At 37.2% G+C, this 25,559-nt stretch overlaps 1 protein-coding gene across 3 annotated transcripts in view; it reads right to left on the reverse strand.

Annotated features, from left to right (window-relative positions):
- Tmtc2 (transmembrane O-mannosyltransferase targeting cadherins 2) overlaps positions 1-25,559 on the reverse strand; it is a 405,577-nt gene that overhangs the window by 118,037 nt on the left and 261,981 nt on the right. For all 3 annotated transcript variants that reach the window (XM_031349236.1, XM_031349237.1, XM_031349238.1), the window contains one exon: positions 12,284-12,405. In XM_031349236.1, coding sequence (XP_031205096.1) covers positions 12,284-12,405 — 122 coding nt within the window. The remainder of the gene's footprint in view (positions 1-12,283; positions 12,406-25,559) is intronic.

A 25,559-nucleotide genomic window follows, 5' to 3' on the forward strand; every position in this document is an offset into this window, starting at 1 on the left:
TGTTTTTTGGAGGGGAAACTGTGAATGGAGAAATTTACATGTAAATAAAGAAAATATCTAATAATAAAGAAAAAAAAGAAATGTTTATAGAGATAATACTGTGGAGGGGCAGTTCTAAGCCTGATTGTTCCATGGATACTACCTATTTCTTCATTGTATGGCATTAAAATGCATGGTTTTATGTATGATAACCAGTAACTACAGCAGAAGGCTAATACCAAACCTACTTAAAGTTCCTATATAGATGTGACACTCTGTTTTTAACTTAAAGCATTATTATCACTAAATTTATAAAATGCTAGACTCCAGAATATGTTCAAGCATGTACCACATCCTGTCATTTTTGATGAAGAGCCTCCATTATGTCGTACAAATAAGCAGCCTGCAATTTTAGGCCCTTTAACAAGAATTATGCTTTCTACTGGGAGAAGAAATAAATGACTGGATCTGGACGTGTTTAAATGCTCTGGCTTCAGTTCAGTCTTCTGCCAGGTAAATGTCTCAGAGACCAGGTCGAGGTCTCTTCTCCTCGCTCCTCCTTGCTCCTCATCCTATGTCTGTGAGTTTATTATCATGTTTCTTTAAAATCTTCAAATTCAAGAGAAACTATGCATAGCGCATATACATTAAAAGCAATCTTAAGCTTCACTGTTACATTTTTTTGCTACTCTACATATGCAGGCACCTAAGTCTGTTTATCAGTAGCTACTCTACAATTATTTATACTTCAACATATACTTAGACACTGCCTATGCACTTCACAACTTCATGTGAAAATTTTGACATTAAATGAGTTATTTTCTAAGTCAATTTTTACACACTTTGAATTTAAGGTTTACCTATACCATGTGACTGCCTGGGTGTTCTGGCATAATATAGGAAACCCAAGGTTTAAGAATAATACAGATAGCACAGCTGCATTGAAGGAAACATTCTGGGATAGTCAGACATGATAGGTTATGTACACTCAACCTCTGTGAATCCCAGCTCCCTCATGTATGAAACTGGTATCTGGGTAACATGCTCAGAGAAGGAGCTGATGGAAGAGTGCATGATAGCTAGTTCATTGTATGCTAAAGAGTATGAAGTAAATTAAAGGCACTGGGCTAGGCAAGACTAGGGAAGGGGCAGAGGCAAGGAAAAGAACCAATTTATATTAAAATCGTTATTTGCTTCTTTATATGGTAGAAAGGCAATCAAATGAGTTTTATATAAAGTAAGAAAAGAAATTAAGGACAAGTTCCTACAATCGTAGAAACTCACAGTATGAGAGAAAATATGGTATCAAGCCCAGAATAAATTATTCTGGAACAAATGTCTTCTCAAAGACTAAATCTACAACTGTGTGGATCTCCTGCTCCAAACTGCTTGGACCAAGGACCTCAAAAGTAATGAGGAGAGAGGGGACTTATGTGTTTATGAGCATGTTAATAGCTTTGCTTGTTTTGAACCAATTTAAAAGTCTGCAAAAGTGAGGACTGGGAAGGTAGCTAAGAGGTAGACATGTGGCTACTGCATATAAGATGTTAGGGACAATTTATAGCCAATCAAAGGAAGGATAATTGAAACTATAACAAAGGCTTATAGTGATGAATCTTTTAAACCTTTGGAACTTAAATGGCATCGGTAGTTAGTTTTTATCAACAGAAGCTAGAGTCACCTAGAAAGGGGACACCATGGTAGAGAAACTGCTACTAATAGATTGTCTGTAGGCAAATCTGTGGAGAATTTTCTTTACCAGTGATTGATGTAGGAAGTCCTAGCCCACTGTGGGTGGTGCCAAACCTAAGCAGAATGCCTTGTGTCTTATCAAAAAGCAACCTTAGGGACCCAAGAGGGGCAAGCTGGTAGGCAGCATTCCTTCATGGTCCCTACTTGAGTTCCTTCTTAGGTTTCTCTCCTGATTGAGTTTCAGCATTGTCTTCCTTCAGTGATAGACTATGATTACGAAGTATAAAGAAAATAACTTCTTTCTTTCTCAAGTTGCTTTCGATTCTGGTTGTTACCAGAGAAATCAGTAGAAAGCAATCTAAGGCAGTGTCTTTAATGTGTGTGTGTGTGTGTGTGTGTGTGTGTGTGTGTGTGTGTGTACATACGGATTGTCTTTGACTTACTAAGAGAAGACTCAAAATTTCTCTATTTTAATGGTGGCAAAGTGGGTAGATGTTCAGTAGGAATTTCAGATATTTTATTTTCTTGGGTGATGAAATGTATATCATTATATGCTCTTACATTATTATGGGGAAATAACTCAGTCTACACAGTACAGTCCTCTACAAAGTAGTACACAGTCTACTTTGCTAGCATTGATTCTTGAGAGTTTAGGTATAATAAAAGTATTTCCAACTCCATTTTTTTTAGTACTAGTTAGTGATTGAACCTAGCATTTTGAGTATACTAACACTGTGCTGTTTTTGAGAAAGTTTCTCAACAAATTGCCTCACAAGTCTCAAAGTTGTGATCTTCCTGCCTTAGTTTCCCAATTAATTAGCCTACCTCAACTCACTGTAGTTTCAATTCATGACAGTATCATCAGCAAGAAACCTCACCATAATTTGAAGTTAATCTGTACATCCATACAAATCTATATGCTACGGGATGATAATAGAATCTCCTTGATAAAAAAAAAAATTCTCAACCTCTTAAGACAAAAGGTACTTATTTTGAAAGTGTGTGTTCTTTGTGTTACCTTTCCCAATACTAAATGCATGCCTAGACCAACGCATCATTTCAACAAGAATTATATTCAGGTTTTCATCTAATCTGTACAATTTATCATACAAAATTATCAAGATAAGAAATTTCCCTAGGTAGCATTACCTGTTAACTTGACACAAGCTATAATTATTTAAGAAGCGCACTTTAGATAGGGTCATGTCTCTGGGGGATTGTTTCAACTGGTAATTAAGGTATATGAGTGTGGGGTGGTTGTTCATAACCACTATGGGCAGCACCATTCCCTGGTCAGGTGGTCCTGTATTAAGAAAGTGAGTCATTCATGGATGTGTGTGTGTGTGTGTGTGTGTGTGTGTTTGTTGTGTATTAGTCAATTATCCACCGTTTCTACTTCAGGTTCATGCTTGAGGAGTTCCTGAACTGACTTTGCTCTATGATTAGTTGAGACCCGGAAGTGTAATGAAAATAAATATTTTCCTATTCTAAGTTATATTTGGTCAGCATGTTTTACTACAGCCTCGGAATGCAACTAGAATGGAAATATACAGTAAAAATAAAGACTCAAGTGTCCTTACATGGTTTCATGCTAGGTTCAGCAAGACTGAAACCAGGAGACTGTAAAGAAAGCACTGGTAGAAAAACAACAAGCTGCAGGTCATGAGATCAAGGCAAGGATCATGGTGTGTGGATAGAACTTAATTAACAATTTAAGAAATATAAAATCAGAAGGAAATGCCTGAAAAATAGTGTGGAATCCTATAAAGAAGAGTCTGGATACAATTTAGGAAACTACATAATTATCCTTTCTGAAACAAAAGCCATTCCCACATTCCAGTTACAAGTACAAGAGACTGGCTTTTGCTATTAGTGTCTCTTGAATAAAAGGCGCCACATCTTTTTTGAAGCCATGAAATCACCCTCACTTCATATCACTACTGTTCAGCAGGAAGCATGATGAACTATGAGACAGCAAACAACTGCCACTGTAGGTTTATATCAAAGTTTATAAAGTTCTGCAAGAATGCCATATTATATTTAGAACCACATTGCTTCTTGATCTCCATCTCCCCAATAAGATTGAGATGTCAGAATACCTGAAGGATTGGGAGGGGTCTTAAGTTGATGGGCTCATCTAATTGCATGAAGTGAAAACTATAGACCAATACAAAAGCCAAGCAAAAGATCCAAAATAATAAAATGCAGGTCATTTTTGAACAATATAATCTTACATACCCACAAAGTAAAAATTAATATAAATAGAACATGCAGAAAATTAGCTGTTTTACACCTACACACACACACAGCTCTGAGGATTAAGGAATTTAAGTATTTCAATCTGTATTACTTCTGAGGCTAGCTATATATACCAACAGGATATATGCTTCACATTGACTTCTACTATACAAAAGCAGAATAAAGAATAAATGTATTTGTTTAGATTTCCATGTCACGTAATGATAGTAAGCATGATACTTAGAGTGTTGAGATTAGTTTAAGAGGCATATCTTGAATTATGGAAAGGCTCCCTAATAAAATCACTATCATAGCCATTTTGGTTTTCAGAAAAACAAACAAACAAAATAACAAGCCAAGAATGAATGCTGTTTCTAGATACAAAATCATAAAGTTCAGATGAAGTAACTTTATGTGAACATTTAGCTGAATATTATACTGAATTAAATTTCCTTCCATATGTCAGATAATATTTTGCCAAACAGATATGTATGATAGAATGTTTTCCCTTTTCGCAGATGTAAATTTAACATATGGATTGCATATATTCTTATTAATCACCAAATCAGAACTACAGAAAGAACTGTTTCTTACAATGGCTCCTCCAATCTAAACATGGCTGTGCACAAATCACAGCGAAACACATCCACCAAGCTAGATGTTGCTCAGCACACAAAAGGAAAGAGCATTGATCTGAATAAAGCCAAATGGAAAAAGAATTCATCATTGTAAGTAATAATAATAATTACGAAAGAAACATAGAACAGCATTGAGCTTCTCCTAGACATACTGACACCATGTAGTGGGGATGGGGGAGAGGGGAGGGCGGAGAGAAGCAGGACTTTTTAGTTGAACATGAAGTACTTTCACAACTGGAGTTTTATGGAACCCAATTAACTTTGGCCAGACACAGAAGTCTGGCTTAGTGTGTCCATGCAGTAGCCAAAATAAAGGTTTTGTATGTCAAGAATTATTGTCAGAGTCTCCAATATCTTTCCTTCTTTCCCACTAAACTAATTCTGGAAAATAAGCTAACAGCCAAGAAGGTTTTATTACAATTTAAATCAATAATAATTTCACAGGCTTAAAAAAAACTACAAAATCTTTGGCTTAGATAAATGGAAGAGAACAATGAATTTTTTTCTTTTCTTTCTTTTTTATTTTATTTTTTTGTACTTTGGGTTTTTCCTTGGTTTTTGTTTTGTTTTGTTTAGGAAAAGACAAGGCTTCAGGACCCACACAGATTTAAAAATAATCAGAAATATCACCTGAAACACAGCAATGGAAATGGTATTTCTTGCTGTCCTTCTCAGTGAATAACTAATTTTAAATGCATGGAGTTAGCCCTAGGGGACAAAGTTCAAACAAGGAATAAATCACAATCTTAAGCAGAGATATTCAAACTCAGCTTGTGTTTTGTATTTCTTTTGGACATGACACTGGTATAAAAGTTCCATACATTTCTAAAGAGATGTCAGCTGGTCCTACTATATTTAACCATGGAGCTTTCTAGTGTGACCTTAAGACAGAACTTTCCCTATGCTACCCTGGGAAGTTTGGATTACAGGTATGAGGTTGGATCAAAAGGTGCCAATAGCCTCAAGTCCTCTATTTATGAACAGTCACAGATGATAATAAAAATGCACTTGACCACATAATCTAAATGGATACTTAAAAACAAGTATCAAAATTAATTTAAAAAAAATGTTCAGGAAGAGATAGGGATTGACTTTTGAGAGTCTCTAATCAGTTAAAGAAGTTTTTCAATGGGAAAAAAAAATCACGTAAAGTATTTAATATGGAATAAAATTATAACCCTTAATATGCAAAACTTTATAATTGTATTTCATTGTAATATAATTACTGACTAGCCTTAAGGGAATGTTAATTAAACTTGGATGCTCAGGTTCTCCATTCATAAAGTGGAATAGCATTTTGTAAAAACGATCAAGAAATAACATGCAAGGGACCATAACAATAAAATAATGGCTAAAGACGTAATTGCTATAATTATAGAGCAGAGCACTGCTCAGCCCTTACTAGAGGAGCTTCTTGTTCTATAAATTGTAATTAATAAAGAGATCTATAACCACACAACACGTAGAGGGTAACACTTTGGAGTACTATGTCCCAAATAGGATATCTCTGTCATACCCCTCTCCTCTAGGCTCAGGGATCCACAGTAGAGAGAAGGCAAAGGTGGGGGAAGACTGAGGAAACAGTGTCTTCCAAGACACATGATCAATGCTGACATGAACTACTCCGAGACCCGGGCAGCATGCACAAGGTGTGCACAGATTCAAACCAGATCAAATCCCAGCATGGAAAAGGAGAAGCGAGCACGACATCCCACCTCTAACCAAGAAGCTATTTGCAACTGCTGGCTGCAGGAGAGGGAAAATCAATTTTCCCCAGCGGAGTGCTAATGGATATATCAACTACACTCCAGGGCAGGCAGTCCCGATGAGTACCCAGTAGTAGTTGGTCTACAGAAAACAGAATTTGTCCCCATATTTAGTTTTTTTTCTTTGTGCTTTTTGATTGCTTGTTTTTGTTTTTGTCTCATTGATTTTCTTTACAAGTTTTCTTATGTGTTTTGATTTCTGTTTTTTATTGTTGCATTTTCTATTTTGTTTTTGTTTGGAGACACGGACAAAGAGTTCTCAAGTAATGAAGTTGGGCTAATATGGAGGCAGGGAAGATCTGAGAGGAGTGGGGAGGGAAGATATGATCAGGTTTTATTTTATGAAAAAACTATTTTTTTAAGGTAAAAATTTAAAATATAAAGAAATGATGTCAAGCATATAAGTCAGCTGATGAGTATCCCTCTAATCCCTCTAATTTCATTTTCCTTTCTAGAGTTTTGTAAGATTATTCCTGTATTTACTATATGATCATACCACTCTCATCAAATTCTTTAGTACATATTCTTGAGAAATAATGCAATGCTCACTATGGATCAACCAGTTTAAGTACATGTGTGGACCGAATGAAGGGATTAAGATAAGGTCAATCTAAGGAAATAAAGGTTGAAATTCAATGAAAAAGAAAGATGAGTTCTTGTATGTCTAATATCAAAAGACAGATACAAATTTGTATGTCATTCAATTACCAAGTAATGTCACAAAGATACAGGGCTTAGGATTATCAGAGAGAAAATGACAATGGTTTGAGAAAATCAGGCTAGACTTCACAAAAGGAATACAATTTTAAAAGACAGAGAGAGGATAAATATTCTATTTCTTCTTTTCTTTTTTGCATAAGAATAAAAAGGACAGATCGGTAGGGTGTGCAAAAGCATTCTGGGGATTCTTAAATCCCTTTGGTCTATTCTACCTACTAAAATATTACAGAGATCATTAAAAAAAAAAAGCAAAAGTGTATAAGAAAAAAATGTTCTGAGTGAATCAGTCCAATGACTACAAAGTAGTAATGATCAAAAAATTTTAATTCTCTCATAAAACCAAAATTCTGATCTGAAACCCTAGCTTACAGTAACTGACACAGCTGCCAGCCATTTAACACAGTTGACCTTTGGTGAGTTTCAACATAAAGGGATGCGTACCACTCCTTTTTTCCTTCTCTTGGGACTAATAGCCAGTCCTGTTTAATAAAACACATAAAACCGCAGAAGGCAAAATGTGTGGCATTTTCCACCTGCCAATTCGGTGGCATATTAGAAGACCAACAAACCCATAATTGGTCAGCCGTAATACACTGGACTTGGAATCTGCCAAACTTTTAATTTAGAAGAAACTATTAAAGGTGGCTGTGGGATTTGGCCTCATGATTAAGCCAGTTCACAGAAGTCTGCATTTCATCTAATCATTAAATAGGAAACTATAAAAGCCTTACTGGAGGGAAATTTAAAATTTAGATTGTAATATAAAGCCTTTTCCTCCTTTTCAATATGTTTCTGTAAATCAAAAACGGTGAAAGCAGCTTTAAAACTCTATTTTTAAAAAGAAAGCTTAAAATACTCTTGAATTGAAAATCTAACAGAACAGTACACAAGTTCTTTATATCCAGTGTTGGGTCTAGGCACATCAGCATTACATATAAAAATGCGACCATTTCTTCTTTGTAGGAAGGATTCAGATTCAGATTCAGTCCTTCTTGGTATGAAGAATTATAAGTTCTATAGTCCTTTTTTAAACCTCTGCCGGGGGCAGCCCCCCTCGCTCCGCCCCCCCCCCCGCTCCACCCCCTCCCCCGCTCCGCCCCCTCCCCCGCTCGCTCCTGCGTAATTCACTGTAGCTGTCTTCAGATGCACCAGAAGAGAGCATCAGATCTCATTACGGGTGGTTGTGAGTCACCATGTGGTTGCTGGGATCCGAACTCAGGACCATCGGAAGAGCAGTCAGTGCTCTTACCCGCTGAGGCATCTCGCCAGCCCCTATAGTCCTTTTTAAAAGTGTTTGAAGAGTCTTAAGTTCAAATGTCTGTAAGTACTCGATTAAGAATATTAAGAAGCTCCAAATTTCTTCAATTACACATTTGACTTCTGTATTTGTATGCAAGGAGACCTCTCTTCCTTCACATGAGAACAGTTTTCACTGTTGAAGTACAAGGTTTTGATTGTATCATGTGAGGCAGATTCACAAGGTTATTTTGCTGAGACAGATCCACATGATGTTTTGCTCAGGTAAGACCCTTGGAAGGACATGCTTGGAGAGAGTATAAATAGGACTCAACAGACAGTGACCAGGTGCTTGCATAGCTGGACCTGGTCTCCTCTGCTGATTTATGCCAATTTGGCAGAGGCCTGGCCATTTCTGTTGGACTGTGACACTTTTGAACTGGACTGTTGGTATCCTAACTACTGAACTGGTGCTGGTATCTTGACAAACAGAGATTGAAATCACCCCAAAGAACTACTTCTAAACAGGTAAACATCCGCCTGTCCTATTTACCATCTTTGCTCCCTTACCTTTGGACAATGGGCTAGAAGAAAGGTTGAAGCGTTTGAGAACCCTAATTAAAGTAGGTTTTGGAAAATCTGAGCCTACACACTATCATAGTTTTTGTGTAGAAAAACTTAATGTACCCTTCAGCACTTCTATTATTTTTTATTTATGATACCATGTTTCTAAATGCTGTATGTTACCATCCCTGCCAAAGACAATTCAGATTAATTCAGATAGTTCAGTTTCTTCAGATTTTCATCATGCCAATTTATTTCTCATCATACAACTGCCAGTCCAATGTCATAGCTGTGAGTCAGTTAACAGAAGCTTTTACCATGAGATATGATCGCTCACGTGTTTGACTGATAACCATTTACAGAGTACCTCCTAACGTTGCCTTCCAGTCTGTGGATCCTGTTCCTCTGACTGGGCTGGCTTGTCTGGCCTCAGTGGGAAGGATGTGCCTAGTCATAAGTTGACTTGATGAGGCTGCAGTTGGGAGCTACTGAGGAGTGTGGAGGGTGATACCCAGAGGGGCTCTCCCTTCTCAGAAGAGAAGGGGAGGGAAGGATGGAGGGAGGATCTGTGGGAAGGGTTACTGGGAGGAGAGGTGGGGCTGATACTAGGATGTAAAGTGAATAAATAAAAATATATTTTTTAAAAATTATTGATTTTCAAGTTTTTTAAAAAAACATATTTTTATGGATGAAAATCCAATGAATTCATCAAAGGAAAGAGATGAGGAGGGAAAGGTTATAGGAGGAGAAGGAGGACAAGCCATATCCCTGTCATTCTGCATACTATCAGATAGACACTAAACATCTTAACACTCCAAAAGTGCCAGTCACAGAGCCTAAATGGGTCTAAGCTAGGTCCCCTGTATACATATTATGGTTGTTAGCTTAGTGTTTTTGTGGGACTCCTAACAGTGGGAGTGGGGTGTCTCTGTCTCTGTTGCCTGCTCTTGGAACCCTTTTCTTCTCACTGCATTGCCTCATCCAATCTTCATATGATGCTTTGTGCCTAATTTTACTGTAACTTGTTATGCCTTGTTCATGTTTGGTTGATACCCATGGAAGACATGTTCTTTTCTAACACAAAATGGAATAAGGGTGGATCTGGGGTAGGGGATAATGGGGCTCTAGGAGGAATGGAGGGAGGACAAACTATGTTCAGAATGTATTGCATGAGGGAAGAATTAAAAAATTAGAAAATAGAGTAATTTTGGTTTGACCCATATTTTCATCCACACTGCCTGATGTCCATTGATTGCCACTGTCTGTTGAGCAAACAAACTACATGAAGCTGAATACATACAAGAAAAAAAACCCACTATGCATCTCACAATTCTGGTGTGTTTAAAAGCATGGCACCAGTTCCTACTATGCTCAGGTAAGGGTCTCCTGGGTACATCACAGCAAGAGGAATGGCATCCCAGTGGAAACATGACCCAGAGGGAGAGATCACATAACAACATCCATAGCAGGAGGAAACTAGGGGCCTTGTTTATTTTCAGAAGAATTCACTCTGAGAGATCAGCATTACCCCTTGTGGAGGTCATGGTACCCTGGCTAAATTCATAACGTTCAGCCCCTCTCTGACAGGTCATCAATTATTATCGTGACTATATGAAAGGTCAAGCTTTAAGCACGTGTACCACTGAGAAAGCCACTCAACATACATGTGAAGCAAAGCACCAGTTTCCTCTCATCTCATCTTCAGCTGTGTGAGGCATACCTATGCCATGCACTTTCCTTACTCATTGATCTCATCTGGGCATACTGGCACATGCTTTTAATCCCAGGACATGGGAGGCAGGGGTAATCTCTCCTCTGTTCTTGCCTTAGAGTAAGGTGCCTGGTTCCTAGCATTTGTATGCATAGAGATGAAACCTAATGCCCACAATCAGACAATGAAAGTTATGACCCTTCTGCATAGCTTTTAACTCAGACCTACACTATGCCAAATGCCCTGTTTATGCTCTTCTCCAGTTCTTCTTTGGGATGAACTGATTTTTTTCATTGTTATTACCTGGGACAGACTTCCTTAGACTGTGGTATCTGACAAATCAAATATAGTTTCACCTGATTTCTTCTCCAAATCAGTTCAAATATCTTACCCAATTGCATTCCCTCAACCCCGATTATTGCTATTGTAGTTGTTTCTCATCAATATTTCACTCAGAGTAAATATTGGCAAAATGCTGCAGGCAGTGTTTGGGGTTGAACTCTTATATTAATGTGCCTTCAAAGACTCATTTTTATTGAGTTACCTAAGATTTATAATGAAAACTTCTGGACTCATTCTTGTGGTGGTTGTTGTTTGCTTGTTTTTTTGGCTTTATGTTTGTTTGTTTGTTTTGAGATTGGGTCTCCCTATTGTATAGCTCTGGATCTCCTGGAACTTGCTGTAGAAACACTGGCTTCAAACTCACAGAGCTTACCCCTGCCTCCCATGTCCTGGGATTAAAAGCGTGTGCCACTATGCCCAGATCCAGAGTTACTATTTCTTCACCATCTTTATGATGCAGGTTGAACATGCCTAAATTTCTACATGTCATTTTAATCCATTGAACATTAGCGCCATAAGCAATACTTCGCCCCAGATTTATCTCTGATATTCTGTTCTTGAGCAGTGACCTTAAAATGAGTATGCTCAGAAATGTGTCTGCCCACAAAATGTTTTACTTCCTTACATGAATACAGATTATCATTCCCAATACAATCCAAATAGTTATTTGCATTAGGAGAGCATTACTTTGGAAATAACTCTATCCCTGCTGCAGGAAATAAATACATTTTGCTTTGCTTTCTTATTTCCTGAAATTACTCATTCTTGCTTCATGCTTACCAACATTAGAACTCATCTTGTTTTGGTAACTAAAGTTTATCTGATTCACATCAAAGTCATCACATGTTTTACACATTATTCTTTTTGTACATTATGGAACTACTTCTAGGTTTGCGTTCTTTTGAAGAATACTTCCACCACAAGTTTTCAATAGAATCATTTCTACTTAATTTCTCTAAGGCCTGGATATATTAAGCCAGTCTATAAGTCTCTTAAAGACTGCCTCTAATTAGAATAAATTCCAAAATGCAGATTTTATATGTCACTTATTTGATAAAATTACTTCTAATCCAAGTCAAATTGATGCTAACAGTTTTTGTAAAATACTTATATAAATGTTATTAAGACAACATGAATAGGTCATGGCATAGTTGAAGTTTTTCTTTAGGTTTTTTCATTTATATCTGTCTCATTGATACCTCCAACCTTGTCACATCTTATAGGCCAGAACCAAAAGTTTAGTTTTCCTACACTGTTTATTTAGGTCTCTAACAGGATCATTGTCATTAATTAACTTAGTTCACTAGTACAAAATGAATCAGCACTTCATACTCCAGCTATCCCTGGGACACATGGGGAAAATTAATTTCTGAAGAATGAGAAAGATAAGTCCTTACTGTTAAGGCGAGCAGCTTCCCATAGGTGAGATGAGCAGGGATGTGGTCCGTCTTGGATCTCAATGATTCCATGTACCAATGCTCAGCTTCAGGAAGTTTACTCAGTCTCATGTATGCTTCACCTGGAGAGAGAATCATTAATGTCACATGGATGCTGTGATTTCTCATTTGTCAATACACAGAAAGATAATGGCAGGCAATATCCCCAAAATCCAGAAGAGCTGGGAATTTCATCAGGAGAGAATCGTAAGTTATAAGAGAGATACACCTGACATGATTTAAGCAGTGTGCAGTGTACACATGAACTAAGACATTACATGATACACTAGGAAGACAGATCAAGGGCACCTGAGTTCAAATCCCCAGTACCCATATATACAAAGCCAGGTCTGTCTATGCAAGCCCAGAACCCGGGAAACTCATCGGACAATCGGCCCTGGTGAATTGTAGATCTTCAGTTTCAGTAGAGACCCTGTCTTAAAAATAAGGGTAGAGGTGTGTTAAGTTGACTCAACAGGTAAAGACACTCGTTACAAAGACTGGCACAAGGAGTACAATCCCGGGATCTATACGGGGGAAGGAAAGAGCTGGTTCCTACAAGTTGTGCTTAGACCTCCGTACACTAAAATAAGTCCAAAAAAGAAAAAAAGAAGAGTGGTATGTAGTATAGGTTTGATTTTTAAGCATAAAACTTGATTCCTGAACATAGATCATTTGTTACTATTCAGGTTTTGAAGGAAACATGTCATTATTCAATTCAACAAGTTATAGTTATTTAGAGACATTTATCTTTAGAAATATATTTAGAGAATAACTACATGGCTAGCCTTATTTGGGGACAAAGGAAGACTTTCCTATCATCTAATGTCTATTTAGAGGAAGTAAGAATAAACGTAAGGGCTGGAGAGGTGGCTCAGTGGTTAACAGCACTGATTACTCTTCCAGAGGTCCTGAGTTCAATTCCCAGTAGCCACATGGTAGCTCACAACTATCTGTAGTGGGATCTGATGTCCTCCTCTGGTATGTCTGAAGAGAGTGACAGTCTACTCATATAAATAAATACATCTTTTTTAAAAAAGAAAAGGCGGTCCAGTGACAGGCCCAAAGTGGTATCCAACTCAAGGGGAGGCCCCAAAGCCTGACACTACTACTGAGGCTATGGAGTGCTCACAAAAAGCGGCCTATCATGACTGCCCTGCAAAAGACCCAATAAGCAGCTGAAAGAGTCAGATGCAGATATTTACACTCAACCCATGAACAGAAGATGCTGACCCTTGTGATTGAATTATGGAAAGGCTGGAAGAAGCTGAGGAGGAGGGCAACCCTGTAGGAAGACCAGCATTCTCAATTAATCTGGACCCCTGAGATCTCTCAAACACTGGACCACCAACCAGGCAGCATACACCAGCTGATATGAGGCCCTCAACACATCTATAGCAGAGGACTGCCAGGTCTAGACTCAGTCAGAGAAGATGCATGCACCTAACCCTCAAGAGACTGAAGGCCCCAGGGAGTGGGGAGGGCTGGTGGTTGGGGGTGAGGGGGTGTGAACATCCTCCTGGATACAAGGATGGGGAAGAAGATATAGGATGTGGAACAATCAGGGTTGACCGGGAGGAGGATAAAATCTGGAGTGTAAAAAAAAAAAATTAAATAAAAATTTTTAAAAAGGATTAAATGAAAGAGTTAAACTATTTTTGGACTCACTATTGCTGCTAAGTCAGGAATAGTGGAATATCATTGCAATCTCAACATTGAGCAGGCAGAGACAGGATGATTACACATTATATGTTATCCTTCTTTCAACAAAATCTATGCAGCCGCGTTTTAATTTTCTTCAGCACTTTCAATGTTAAATACAATTTACCAGTGTCATTTGGAAAAAAAAATCAGTTAAAATATGACAGTTAACAAGTCATGCCCATTTTTACACAGGTAAAACAAATTCTGGGCCTTTTTGCCATTAGATTTTATTTTTTGGTTACTAAAACTTACAGCTTACTAACAACCAAGCAGAAGAACTGAAACTGGGAAATCAATCCAAAAGTATATTAGTAGTTTTCTTATTACCATCCCTATCTCCTTCATGCTAGCATATAGAACAATGCCCAGTTGGTATAAAAATTACACTTTAAAGATAACATATAATTAAGTTAAATAATTTAACTTTAATCGTCATGGCAAATGTAGATGCTGTCCAGTTTTAGAGAACAGGCGACACTAGTAACTTACTTTATTGCCAGGCAGACTTTTACAACTAGCCATAATCCTGATGGCATTTCCATTGCACAGCCAGTGGCTCTCCTAAATATGTTACCCACATTAGATATGAATCTTTAATTCAAGAGAAGTACTCACTCCCTTAAAAAAACAAATGAACAATTTTTTTGATGTTTGGTTGGTTTCTTCTGCACACTGCTATAAAGACAAATTGCTTACATAAACTGAATTGGCTCTTGACCTTCAAATGCCCTTTAGATGGTTGGTTAGTGAAAAATACTGGTGTTGAGTAATATGTAAAATGTGAAAACGGTATATGTATTTACCCAAACCTATCTATTTGTTTCCAGTTTTAACAACAGTCCTTAAGACTCAACTATTATGAAAGTGATAGTTTTGGACATTTGAGGTTTTTGAACCATGAAGTTTTTTAACACACTGTTATTTGAAACTGACTAGATTAACGCACATGGTTAAGACTCCAGAAAGAGTGGCAACAGCCCTAGAGCCTGCATTAGAAGGCACACGAGCACAGAACCTTCACAGGGCCGAGGCCCTCTCCTCCTATTGATGATAGAACCTGCAATCCTCTACTATACACATGCTGCCAGAACAATCAGACCCCTCCATGTGCAGTCCTTGGTTGGTGGTTGAGACCCTGGGAGCTCTGAGCCCCAGTGTAGGGGAATGCCAGGGCCAATAAGTGGGAGAGGATGGGGTGGTAGGCATGGGGAGGGGGGAGGCAACAGGGGTTTGTTTTTGTTGTTTTTATTTGTTTCTTTGTTTTTTGGAGGGGAAACTGGGAAAGGAGAAATTTACATGTAAATAATGAAAATATCTAATAAAAAAAAGACACAAAGAGAAGAAGAAGAAGAAGAAGAAGAAGAAGAAGAAGAAGAAGAAGAAGAAGAAGAAGAAGAAGAAGAAGAAGAGGAAGAAGAAGACACACGGATGCTTTGAGCAGTAGTGGCAGGGGATAAAGGAAATCTTTCCAGGTTCCCCAGCTTCATATATAATTATCTATTTATTTTTTTTTTAAGTTATGAGAAAAGCTGTCTTCTACATAGCCTAGCTTGGACTGGCACTCAAATTCACCCAGTTCTGGGTCAAATTCATCCCAAGGTCTGGGATTACAGGTGTCAGCCATCCAGCCTGGCAATAACCTACTTGGTTTTATTTTAATATATCTACAAATATCCATCTACTCATTGACATGTTCAGACAGGGTTTTATTTATTTTGTTTTTGTTGCTTGCTTTTTTTCTCTTTCCTTACCATGTATGTTAACTTTCAAATAAAGCAAATCGCCATTTTTCTTTGAATAACAGGTATCTTCTAGTGAAGAAATATTAGACATGATTTATCTAGCCAGCATAATACAAAGAGCCTAAAGTAATGAAAATTTGCATGTAATTATGCTTGAATATTTGTCTGTAGAAATAGGTTGTGAAACTGGAAGGAAGACAGGCTCATATTTGCAACCAACCTGAAATTCTACCTCAGCTTCTTACATCTTTTTATACAACCACTGCATTTGGAAGGGCATCTGTATTTGTTAATTAAAATCTTAACTTTAGGAAGAATAAGTCTAACAGAAACGTGTTCAAAAATCCCAATTCCTAAGCGTTTTGGGATTTACATCATATAAGTTATGTTGAACATATAAAAAGTTAGAAAATATCACATTATTTCCTTTTTAGAAATATTAACGAAACATATTTTGAAATAAAATACTAATTTGGTATTAGCAGGTAGTATGAGGCTATTTTCTCTAATAACAATTTGTAACATTAATTTACAAGATTCAAGCCATAGTGAAATGGTAGAGATACATAAAAAGATGGATAATATAAACAAGCTAAGTGTAAGAAAACTGATCGAGTATTTTATATGTATTACAGTTCTTTATAATTCAGAAAATCTTACATAAATACTGCACTGAATATTGTCATGTGATGACAATACTCACTAAAATATATATTATGGTAGCAAGTTGGCAATTGCATGGCTTATGTTACCCAGTCTTCTTATTCTATGCATCTGAGCCTGCAGATTTTTGTTTTTTCTAATTTGGCCTCATTATGGAGTGTTAACATAAGCAACTGCTCACAGTAGGTGTGCCTACTAATGCTTCACAGCTGGAAAATATTTTCCATGGATATCAATACTGGATGCTACAGATTAAAATGACTTAAAAGCACAGTAGTTAAGTAAAATAAATACAAAATTGGGGAAGTCACAAGTTAAACCTAGAACTACTTGCCCTCCACACACTGCCTGCAACAGCTAGTATAGAATAACCAAACTCAGGAGAAAACTCGACTTTCTTGTTTATGGAAAATTATTTTCTAGCTGTGATACACTGGCCAGCAGGTTCATTTCCTTGCCCTAGGCTTATCTGTTAAACTAAAATAACGAGTAATAATAAACCATGGCTGACCTTAAAAATGTTTTCTCATACACACAGGTTATTTACTTCTTAAGATAAAATATTGGCACCTTAGGCACACTTGGTCCAAACACACACACACAGGCTCATGCGTATGGTGTCTGTAAAATACGTAAAAAATTCAAAACAAAAATCTGAATTACAAGAAAATGATGGTGGGTAAATGAGATGTGTTCAAACAACTAGTCCTTAAAGAAATGCAACAACTAGCACTTGCTATGCTATTGGACTAGGTAATGGTAGAGCTTTATGGTTCCCATTGCAAATGAACCTGGATTCTTATGGGGGAGTAGAAAATCTCATGGGTGATGAGAGACTTGTACAGGACAATAAATAATCATGGTTTGGGATGAGAAAGATGGCTCACCACTTAAGAGGACTTGCTTCTCTTGTAAAGGCCCTGGGTTCAAGTCCAACCACCCAAATAGTGGCTAACAACTGCCTCTAACGCCAGTCCCAGGGAATCCATTGTTACAAGAACAAGCTACATAGACATTCATGCAGGCTAAACACCCATATACAAAAATGATAAAATAAATAAATATTTTAAAAATAATATTACTTTAAAAACTGAATACCTCAAGAGCCGTTGTTTTTATTTCATCAAGCATCCAGTCATAGAGCATTTATTATTTATTGACTTCCTATTAATATCTTATCTTTATACCCTTACACCAGCCTTACACCTAAACTAACACTAATCTTCTTTTATAAAGGTGACAGCGACTCAAGACTTAAATGAATATGTTCAAGGTTTAAAAAAAAAGTAAATCATGCCAAACTCAGAGAAAAAATTAAGAGTTTTCTCTGGTTTGGGCTGGAGACAAGACTCAGAAATTAATAGCTCTTACTGCTCTTCTACAGGAACAAACATCAGTGCCCAGTGTGTTGGGTGGTTCATAACTGCTTATGACTCCAGCTCCATAGGATATGTGTGCCCTGATATATGTGCCTGTCAGTGTGTGTGTGTGCACGTGTATATCCTCACAAACACAGATATAAAAAATAGTAATTATTAAAATTTTTTCTCATTCTTTCCACTATATTACTTTACACAAACTAGAAAACAATAACTAATAATAAAAGAATTTCTGGAGGTATCACCATCCATGGTCTCAAGCTAGAGGATCAAGTTGGAGACCCAGAAATAAACCCACACACCTATGAACACTTGATTTTTGACAGAGAAACCAAAACCATACAATGGAAAAAGTAGTGTCTTCAACAAATGGTGCTGGTCTAACTGAAAATCTGCATGAAGAATAATGCAAATAGATCCATATTTATCACCCTGCACAAAACTCCAGTCCAAGCGGATCAAAGACCTCAATGTAAATCATGATACACTAAATCTAACAGAATACAAAGTGTGGAATAGCCTTGAACTCATTGGTATAAGAAACATCTTCCTGAACAGAACACCATAGAGCTCAGGCTCTATGGTCAACAATTAATAAATGGGACCTCATGAAACTGAAAAGCTTCTGTAAGGCCAAGGACATTGTCAATAGGACAAAACAGCAGCCTAGAGACTAGGAAAGGATCTTCACCAACCCTGCAACATATAGAAGGCTAATGTCCAAAGTTTATAAAGCACTCAAGAAATAAGACACCAGCAACCCAAATAATCCAATTAAAAGTGGGGTGCAGAGCTAAATAGGGCAGTCTCAACAGAAGAATCTTGAATGGCCGAACACACTTAAAAAGAAGGGTTTGACTTCCTTAGTCATCTGGGAAACACAAATTAAAATAACTTTGAGATTCCATCTTACACCTGTCAGAATGGCTACAATCAAAAAAATCAAGTGATAGCACATGCTGGCAAGGATGTGGAGCAAGAGAAACACTCCTCCATTGCTGGTAGGTGTGCAAACTTGTACAACCACTTTGGAAAACTTAGTGGTTCCTCAGAAAAATGGGAATAGCTCTGCTTCCAGAACCAGCTATACTACTCTTGGGCATATACTCAATAGATTCTCCAATATCCCACAAAGATACTAGCTCAACTATCTTCATAGGAGTTTTATTCATAATAGCCAGAAACTGGAAACAACTTGGATATCCCTCAATTGATGAGTAGATAAAGGAAACATGGTACATGTACACAATGGTATACTATTCAGCTATTAAAAACAAAGACATCATGAATTTTGAAGGCAAATGGATGGAACTTCAGAATATCATCATGAGGGAGGTAACCCCAAGCCAGAAAGATATATGTGGTATGAACTCACTTATAAGTGGACATTAGCCATAAAGTGCAGAACAGTAATGGTACAATCCTTAGACACAAAAAATTTGAGTGGTAAGAAAGTCCCTAGGGTGGATGTGTTGATGTCACTTGGAAGGAGAAACTGAGCTCCCAGGGGGACTGGACAAGCAACCAAAAAGTACACATGGAGGGACCCATGACTCTGGCCACATATGTGGCCTTGTTGGACATCAGTGGGAGGAGCAGCCCTTGGGTCTGAGGGTGTTCAATACCCCAGTGTAGGGGAATGTCAGGGCTGGAAGACAGGAATGGGTGGGTAGGTGGGGGAGCACCCTCATAGAGGCAGTGGGAGTGGAGATTGGTGGTTTCCAGAGGGGAGACTTGGAAAGGTGAAAACAATTGAAATGTAAATAAAGAAAATATCCAATAAAAATAGATGAATGAATGAATAAATAAATAATAAAGAAATGTCAAAAAATAATCAGAGGTAGATAGAGATAGTGATCTGGGTAGGGGAGGAGGCTAAGAGGAGAACACAGGGGATGGTGATCAGAGAGAGGGGGGCAGGAGAGGTTGCAGGTGAGAATGGAAATCAGCAGGGGTGGGGGCAGGGGTAGGGATGGGATGCATCTCTGGTGCAAAGGTGGAGACCTGAGATGAGAATGGATACAGGGAATCTATGGGTGTAATCCTAGCCAAGATTCTTACAGGAGGGGGAAACAAATGAAAGTTGCCACCTCTGGTAACCAGATACGACTTCCCGGGGAGGAAAAGGGACATCAATCTACCTACAAAACCTTCAACCCCAAATTTGTCTTACCTACAAGATGTGCAGGGATAAAGATAAGAAGGAGACTGAGAGAACAACCAACCAACGACTGCCCCAACTCAAGACCCATCCCATGTGAGAGAGTCAACTCTTGACACTATTACTAATATTCTACTCTGCTTGTAGACAGGAACCTAGCATAACTGTCTCCTGAGAGACTTCATCTTGCAGCTGATGGAGGCAGATGCAGAGACCTGCAGCTGGCAGAGTCATACTGATGTTGAATAAAAGGAAATCATTTTTGTTAAGGATAACCAGAAGAGTTGTATAAAATCAGCAAGAACCTATCCAGAGTTCTTCCAATCTTTATCCACACGCAGGAAGTCCCGAAATAGTTTGAAACACAAGAATCAGTGAGCGCTAGACTACGAAGTCATTGATAACCCAACTGAGTTAGCCTTTGCCTGGTTTGTTTAGATAAAGCACTTATTAAGAGTAGTGACATTATTTGCTCTACACCTGAAAGTTATTTTTCTAGGCCTGAAGCTTGCTTAGGGACATTCAAATCCCTTTTCTCTGTGAGTAAACGGAAAATAAATCTGGATGACGTACTCAATCACTACATCATCACACAGAAAATTTTAATCTTATGAAAGAACCACCATTATGTCAGAAAAATAGTTGTTGTTGCTTATTTTCTCTTGGGTACTATAAACATTTTTTTCTGTTATTGTAGGCTAAAATTTATAGTCCTAGAGAATATACCTTAACCAGCATGTTTCTGACCATCTATCTCTATTTCTTTCTTTATTGAACTCATGGAACTTTCTTTCTTATGGTCATTGCCTTTGGCAGTTTTTAATCTTTTTAATATTTCAGTCAAGCTTGAAAGATTATGTGTATACTACTCTCACTATTAAAAATGTTCTACTTGTGCTTTTTGCAGATATTTAATATCATTTATAATTATTATTTATTTACTGCTTTGCTTTATAAGTCTTTTAAAATTTTCTTTCATTCTAATTTTAATTTTTTATTCACTTTACATTCTAATCATAGCCCCTTCCCTTCTCTCTCGCCAGCCCCACTCATACAATTCCCTTCTCCCATTACCTCTCCCCTTCTCCTCAGAGAAGGAGAGCACCCCTTGGGTACACCCACCCTGGGGCATCTCATCCTAGCAAGACTAGGCATATCCTCTCCCACTGAGGCCCAACCAGGAAGTCCAGTTAGGAGAAGGAGATCCAAGGCAGGGAACAGAGACCTAGACAGTCCTCATTGCATTTGTTAGGGGAATCACACGAAGACCAAGCTACACGTTTGCTGCAAATGTGTAGGGGTCTAGGTCTAGCTCCATCACGCTCCCTCGATAGTGGCACTGGCTCTGTGAGCCCCTATGGTCCTAGGTAAGTTGACTATGTGGGTCTTCTTTTGCTGTCCTTGACATCTCTGGCTTGCTCAATTCTATCTCCTACTCCATAAGACTCCATTGACCATGTTATGTATCAATTTGGTTTTTGTTCTTTTTTTTTTACCTAGATGCATCTCTGTGTACCATGTGTGCTTACATAGGCTAGAAGGTCTGGTTATTATTTTCAATGTATTTATCCTACAAACTGTTACTCTTCCTTGTTGTTTGGCTTTTTTGTAACTATTTCAATATGAACCTTTTCCCAATCTTATTAAACAAAACAAAACAGCAAAATCAACAATAAACAAACAAAAACTACAGTCTAGTTACCCCAGATACTATACCCCTGACTGGAAATACTCAATGGTTATTGGGATGAGAAGGAACAAAAATGCACATGACTCCAAGTGAGAGTCCCCACTCCCTGATAACGTATTTAATAGTGGGGACTGTAATGGAAGACTTGAAAACACAACCAAACATTTCCAGGTTTTAGACTCAAAGGTCTTAGGAATGGGTTAAACATGGACCTAGCAGTATTAAATTTAAGAGAATTTTTAAATCCTGAATTATAGCTCTTCATCAAAGAAAATATAGAGGGGTGTGTAGAAGATTGGGGGTGGAACTGGGTATGTGTTACATTATATTTACCTAATCATAGAGACATGGGTTAAACTTCAGAAAAACCTTTTAAAGGTTCTAATTTGTAGTGTGAGGTTAAGTACAGGAAACATGCAATGTGCTGTCAAAATTGAAGTTGGAAAGAAGCCAAGAGCCTGTGTCGATATTTCTGTCCTTACAGCCAGAGCTACTGAAGTTCCTTAGGTTAATGAATTTCCTTTCTACTTTCAAGTAAATGAATCGCAAAAATAATCAATCCTATTGGATTGGGAACATTCATAGTCAATGCTCAGAACCTTCAAAAATTAGGCAGTAAACATGCGTGCGTGCGTGCATGTGTGTGTGTGTGTGTGTGTGTATGTTTGTGCATGTATGTGTCTTGTATAACTTGAGTGAAATGAATATCCTCTTCAGAATATAGTCCCCTTTAGAATTATGTATTACTGAGATACTCTAAAAGAAAAGACAAGAAAAGAAAGAAAGAAAGAAAGACAGAAAAAAAGAAAGAAAGGATGAAGGAAGGAAGAAAGAACACCATGCAAAGAGGTGCTAATCAATGTTTTAAAACAAGATCGGGGAGAAAAAGGAGGAAAATGTGTACTAGCATAAGAAGAAATAAGGTGCATGCATTATCAACTAAGAAATGGGGCTAAAACAGTTTCAAGAAAACGAGCAAGCAAGCATGTTGAAATAGTTGTGTGACCAGAAAGCTTCAGAAAGAAAAGTCACAGACCTAAGAGAAGTTGTCTTTATGCTTAAATTTAGTGAAGCGGGACAGCCATACAGAAATGTGAGTGGAAAGATGACTGTTAGAAAGTCATGAAGACCATCCATCTGAGGTCTGCCCAACCTCTGCCGTGGACACGTCAACACGCGTGAGCTTCCATGGAAGTAAAAGAAATTAAGGTTAAAATAAAATGTATTATTATTTCTCCATTATGTGTGCATTTATGTGGCTTTTAAAGTAGATTGAAAAAAGTTGTTTTGTATATAAAAATCTCATTTAATGCTTCCAGAGATTTGGTTTTGGGTTGTAATTTTATATGGATGGATAGAGACCATGGACATGAATAAAGAAAATAGAATGTGCAGCATTTTATCCAGACAGTCCATTTTTCATTGTTGCCACAGTGTTAACAAGTTTCTTCTATATTGTAGTCATTAATATACATATATATAATATCTTTTACAAATAGAATATTCTATAACATAAATAAATATTACTTGCTCAGGAACATACATGAAACACATATTGCTAAAGTTTCTTTTAAATTTTAAAAACATTTTATGGCACCCTTTTGACTTATTGTACTTTTAACAGACTTACAGGTGAAGAGAGTTACTGCATATTTCTTTCTTTGGAGTTGCTTCTTCTAAATACATGCAACACTAACTTCTTATTTCTTTGACCTGAATTTTCAAGATGGTATCCCTTCACAGGAAAAAAATTTCTTCCATATACTAAATCTATTTAGAAAAGTTATATCAAACTCTACATATTTTAGCATGCCATATCTTGAAAATATAATGAATCTTATATTTAAAATAGCTATTCAACTTATAAATTATAGCCCAACCTACATTTACCACTGGGTAAAAGATTTTCCCCATGGCAATTACCCTGAAAAATATTTTAAAATATACTTTTTTTTCCTCATTTATTTCATTGACACATCAGAAAGATGTCTTTATTTTTGTTTAGTTTTCTGAAACAATACATTTTAACTTTTAGGGAATCAAATTATATGAAGGATATAAATACATATTAATTTGAGTGTGTTCATTTCCTTATACCTTGATTTTTAAAATAAAAACAATCAAGCTTCATTCCTTTCCTTTACCACAAAACTGGCAAGAGTATGAATTAATGTAACAGGTAGGCTTGTGTGGTTTAAATAGCAATGAAATATAATCAACTGTCTCATATCATATGTCCAGGAAAACAAGTGATATTAAGACCTAAGCAAGATCCTTAAGCAGGCAGTGTTGACATTCGAGTGTTCAGACTCCCCAAAGGGACTATATATCTTGCTGTCCTATGTTTAATTGAAACTTTAAACAAAATATATTACCTATTTAATGTAGCTGAACTGGATGCTGCCCTTTGTAGTGTATAAAGTAATGCCTGGCAAACTGAAGGTTGAAACCACAGCACATAATGTAGATGGTATACAAAGCAGAAAAATAAGACACAAAAGTTAACCTCGTGCAGTGAAATGAGAAATGGACCTCTCTAGTTTCCTTTTCATAAATTTTGTAAGCTTCTAATATTGATGCAAAGCCAAACGTGTATTACATCTCCTATCTTGTTGGCTACTTAACTTCCTGAGTAAATTTTTTAATGTCTCTCAAATCTACATTTGCCTTTACTTATCTGAAGGAAATTAGACCATTCTTTAGGGGGGGTTATAGAGATTAATATCTAATCCAATTATATATTTTATAACCATGATTGATTAGGACTGACATACAGATTCTCAACAAAGCCAATGGAATCAGTCATAAGAAAACCTTCAGAACTGCACATAGGAAAGCTGTTTGTAAAAGCTGCTGAACAGTGCTGGAATGTTTATGCTTTCACTTGAAGGATGGAATGTTCAGATCTCTCTACAGTTAAAACCCAGCTCCTTCCCATTCTGCATGTTCAACATGTTGAATAAGAGGATTCTCTTAAGATAACCTAGTCACCGGTCATTAACTGTGGAAAACGACATAAGAAAACAATAATCTGAATATTCCCTGAATATACGCTACAACAAAACCGGATACCAAAGAGATGGGAGAAAGGGAAGGCAGAGGAAAATGATAAGCAAAGAGAAAGAGAGAGAGAGAAAGAAGGTAGACACAAACCCATAAATATGACTTTTTGAAATGAACTTAAAACATACATAGGAGGCAAAGTGGGAAGTGAATTTTATCTAAATTCTACTAAATGAACTCAGTATATAATTGACATATTTCAGGACAACTTAGAATGAATCATAACTGAGAGTGTCTGGGTTTTGACATGAGAAGTTATACCAGGATCCTCCTTTTGAAGTTGCTTTGTTTTGCTTTATGTAAATGACAGCCTAAAAGGCACTGAGAACTAATATGGCACTTCACTCTTTCATACCAAAAGTTTCTCTCTCAAAAATAGAATTCTAAAATTTGTACAAATGTTCTGCACCAAAATTTCCTCTAATAAACTAGTCATATTTCAATTCACTCTGTCCCTTTCATGTTCTGGGAATACTTTAATACAATGGTAATGCAACTCTCATATCTACATGGCTACTTATAAGAGCCAAAAATTAAAACAAATGGTTCCTCATTGCTAGAGACTTGTGACCAGAGGCCTGATGTTAGAAAGAAAAAAGTTCTTTGCATCTGTGACTTAGAAGAAAGACAAGTATATATAAAACAAACAAACAAACAATCAAATCAGTAATCAACAGAATATAGCCCAAGCACTATTGACAAAGCCAATGGCTAATGAGACAGTGAAGAGCAAAGAGACCTGATCAGTGAGTTGATTGAAAAAGCCACCCAACACTGGGAGTAATTGGGTCCAGCGGGACCAGTCACACAGAAACTCTGCCAGCCCAGTGACTCC

The sequence above is a fragment of the Mastomys coucha genome, unplaced genomic scaffold (assembly GCF_008632895.1).
Source record: "Mastomys coucha isolate ucsf_1 unplaced genomic scaffold, UCSF_Mcou_1 pScaffold4, whole genome shotgun sequence".
Taxonomy (NCBI): domain Eukaryota; kingdom Metazoa; phylum Chordata; class Mammalia; order Rodentia; family Muridae; genus Mastomys; species Mastomys coucha.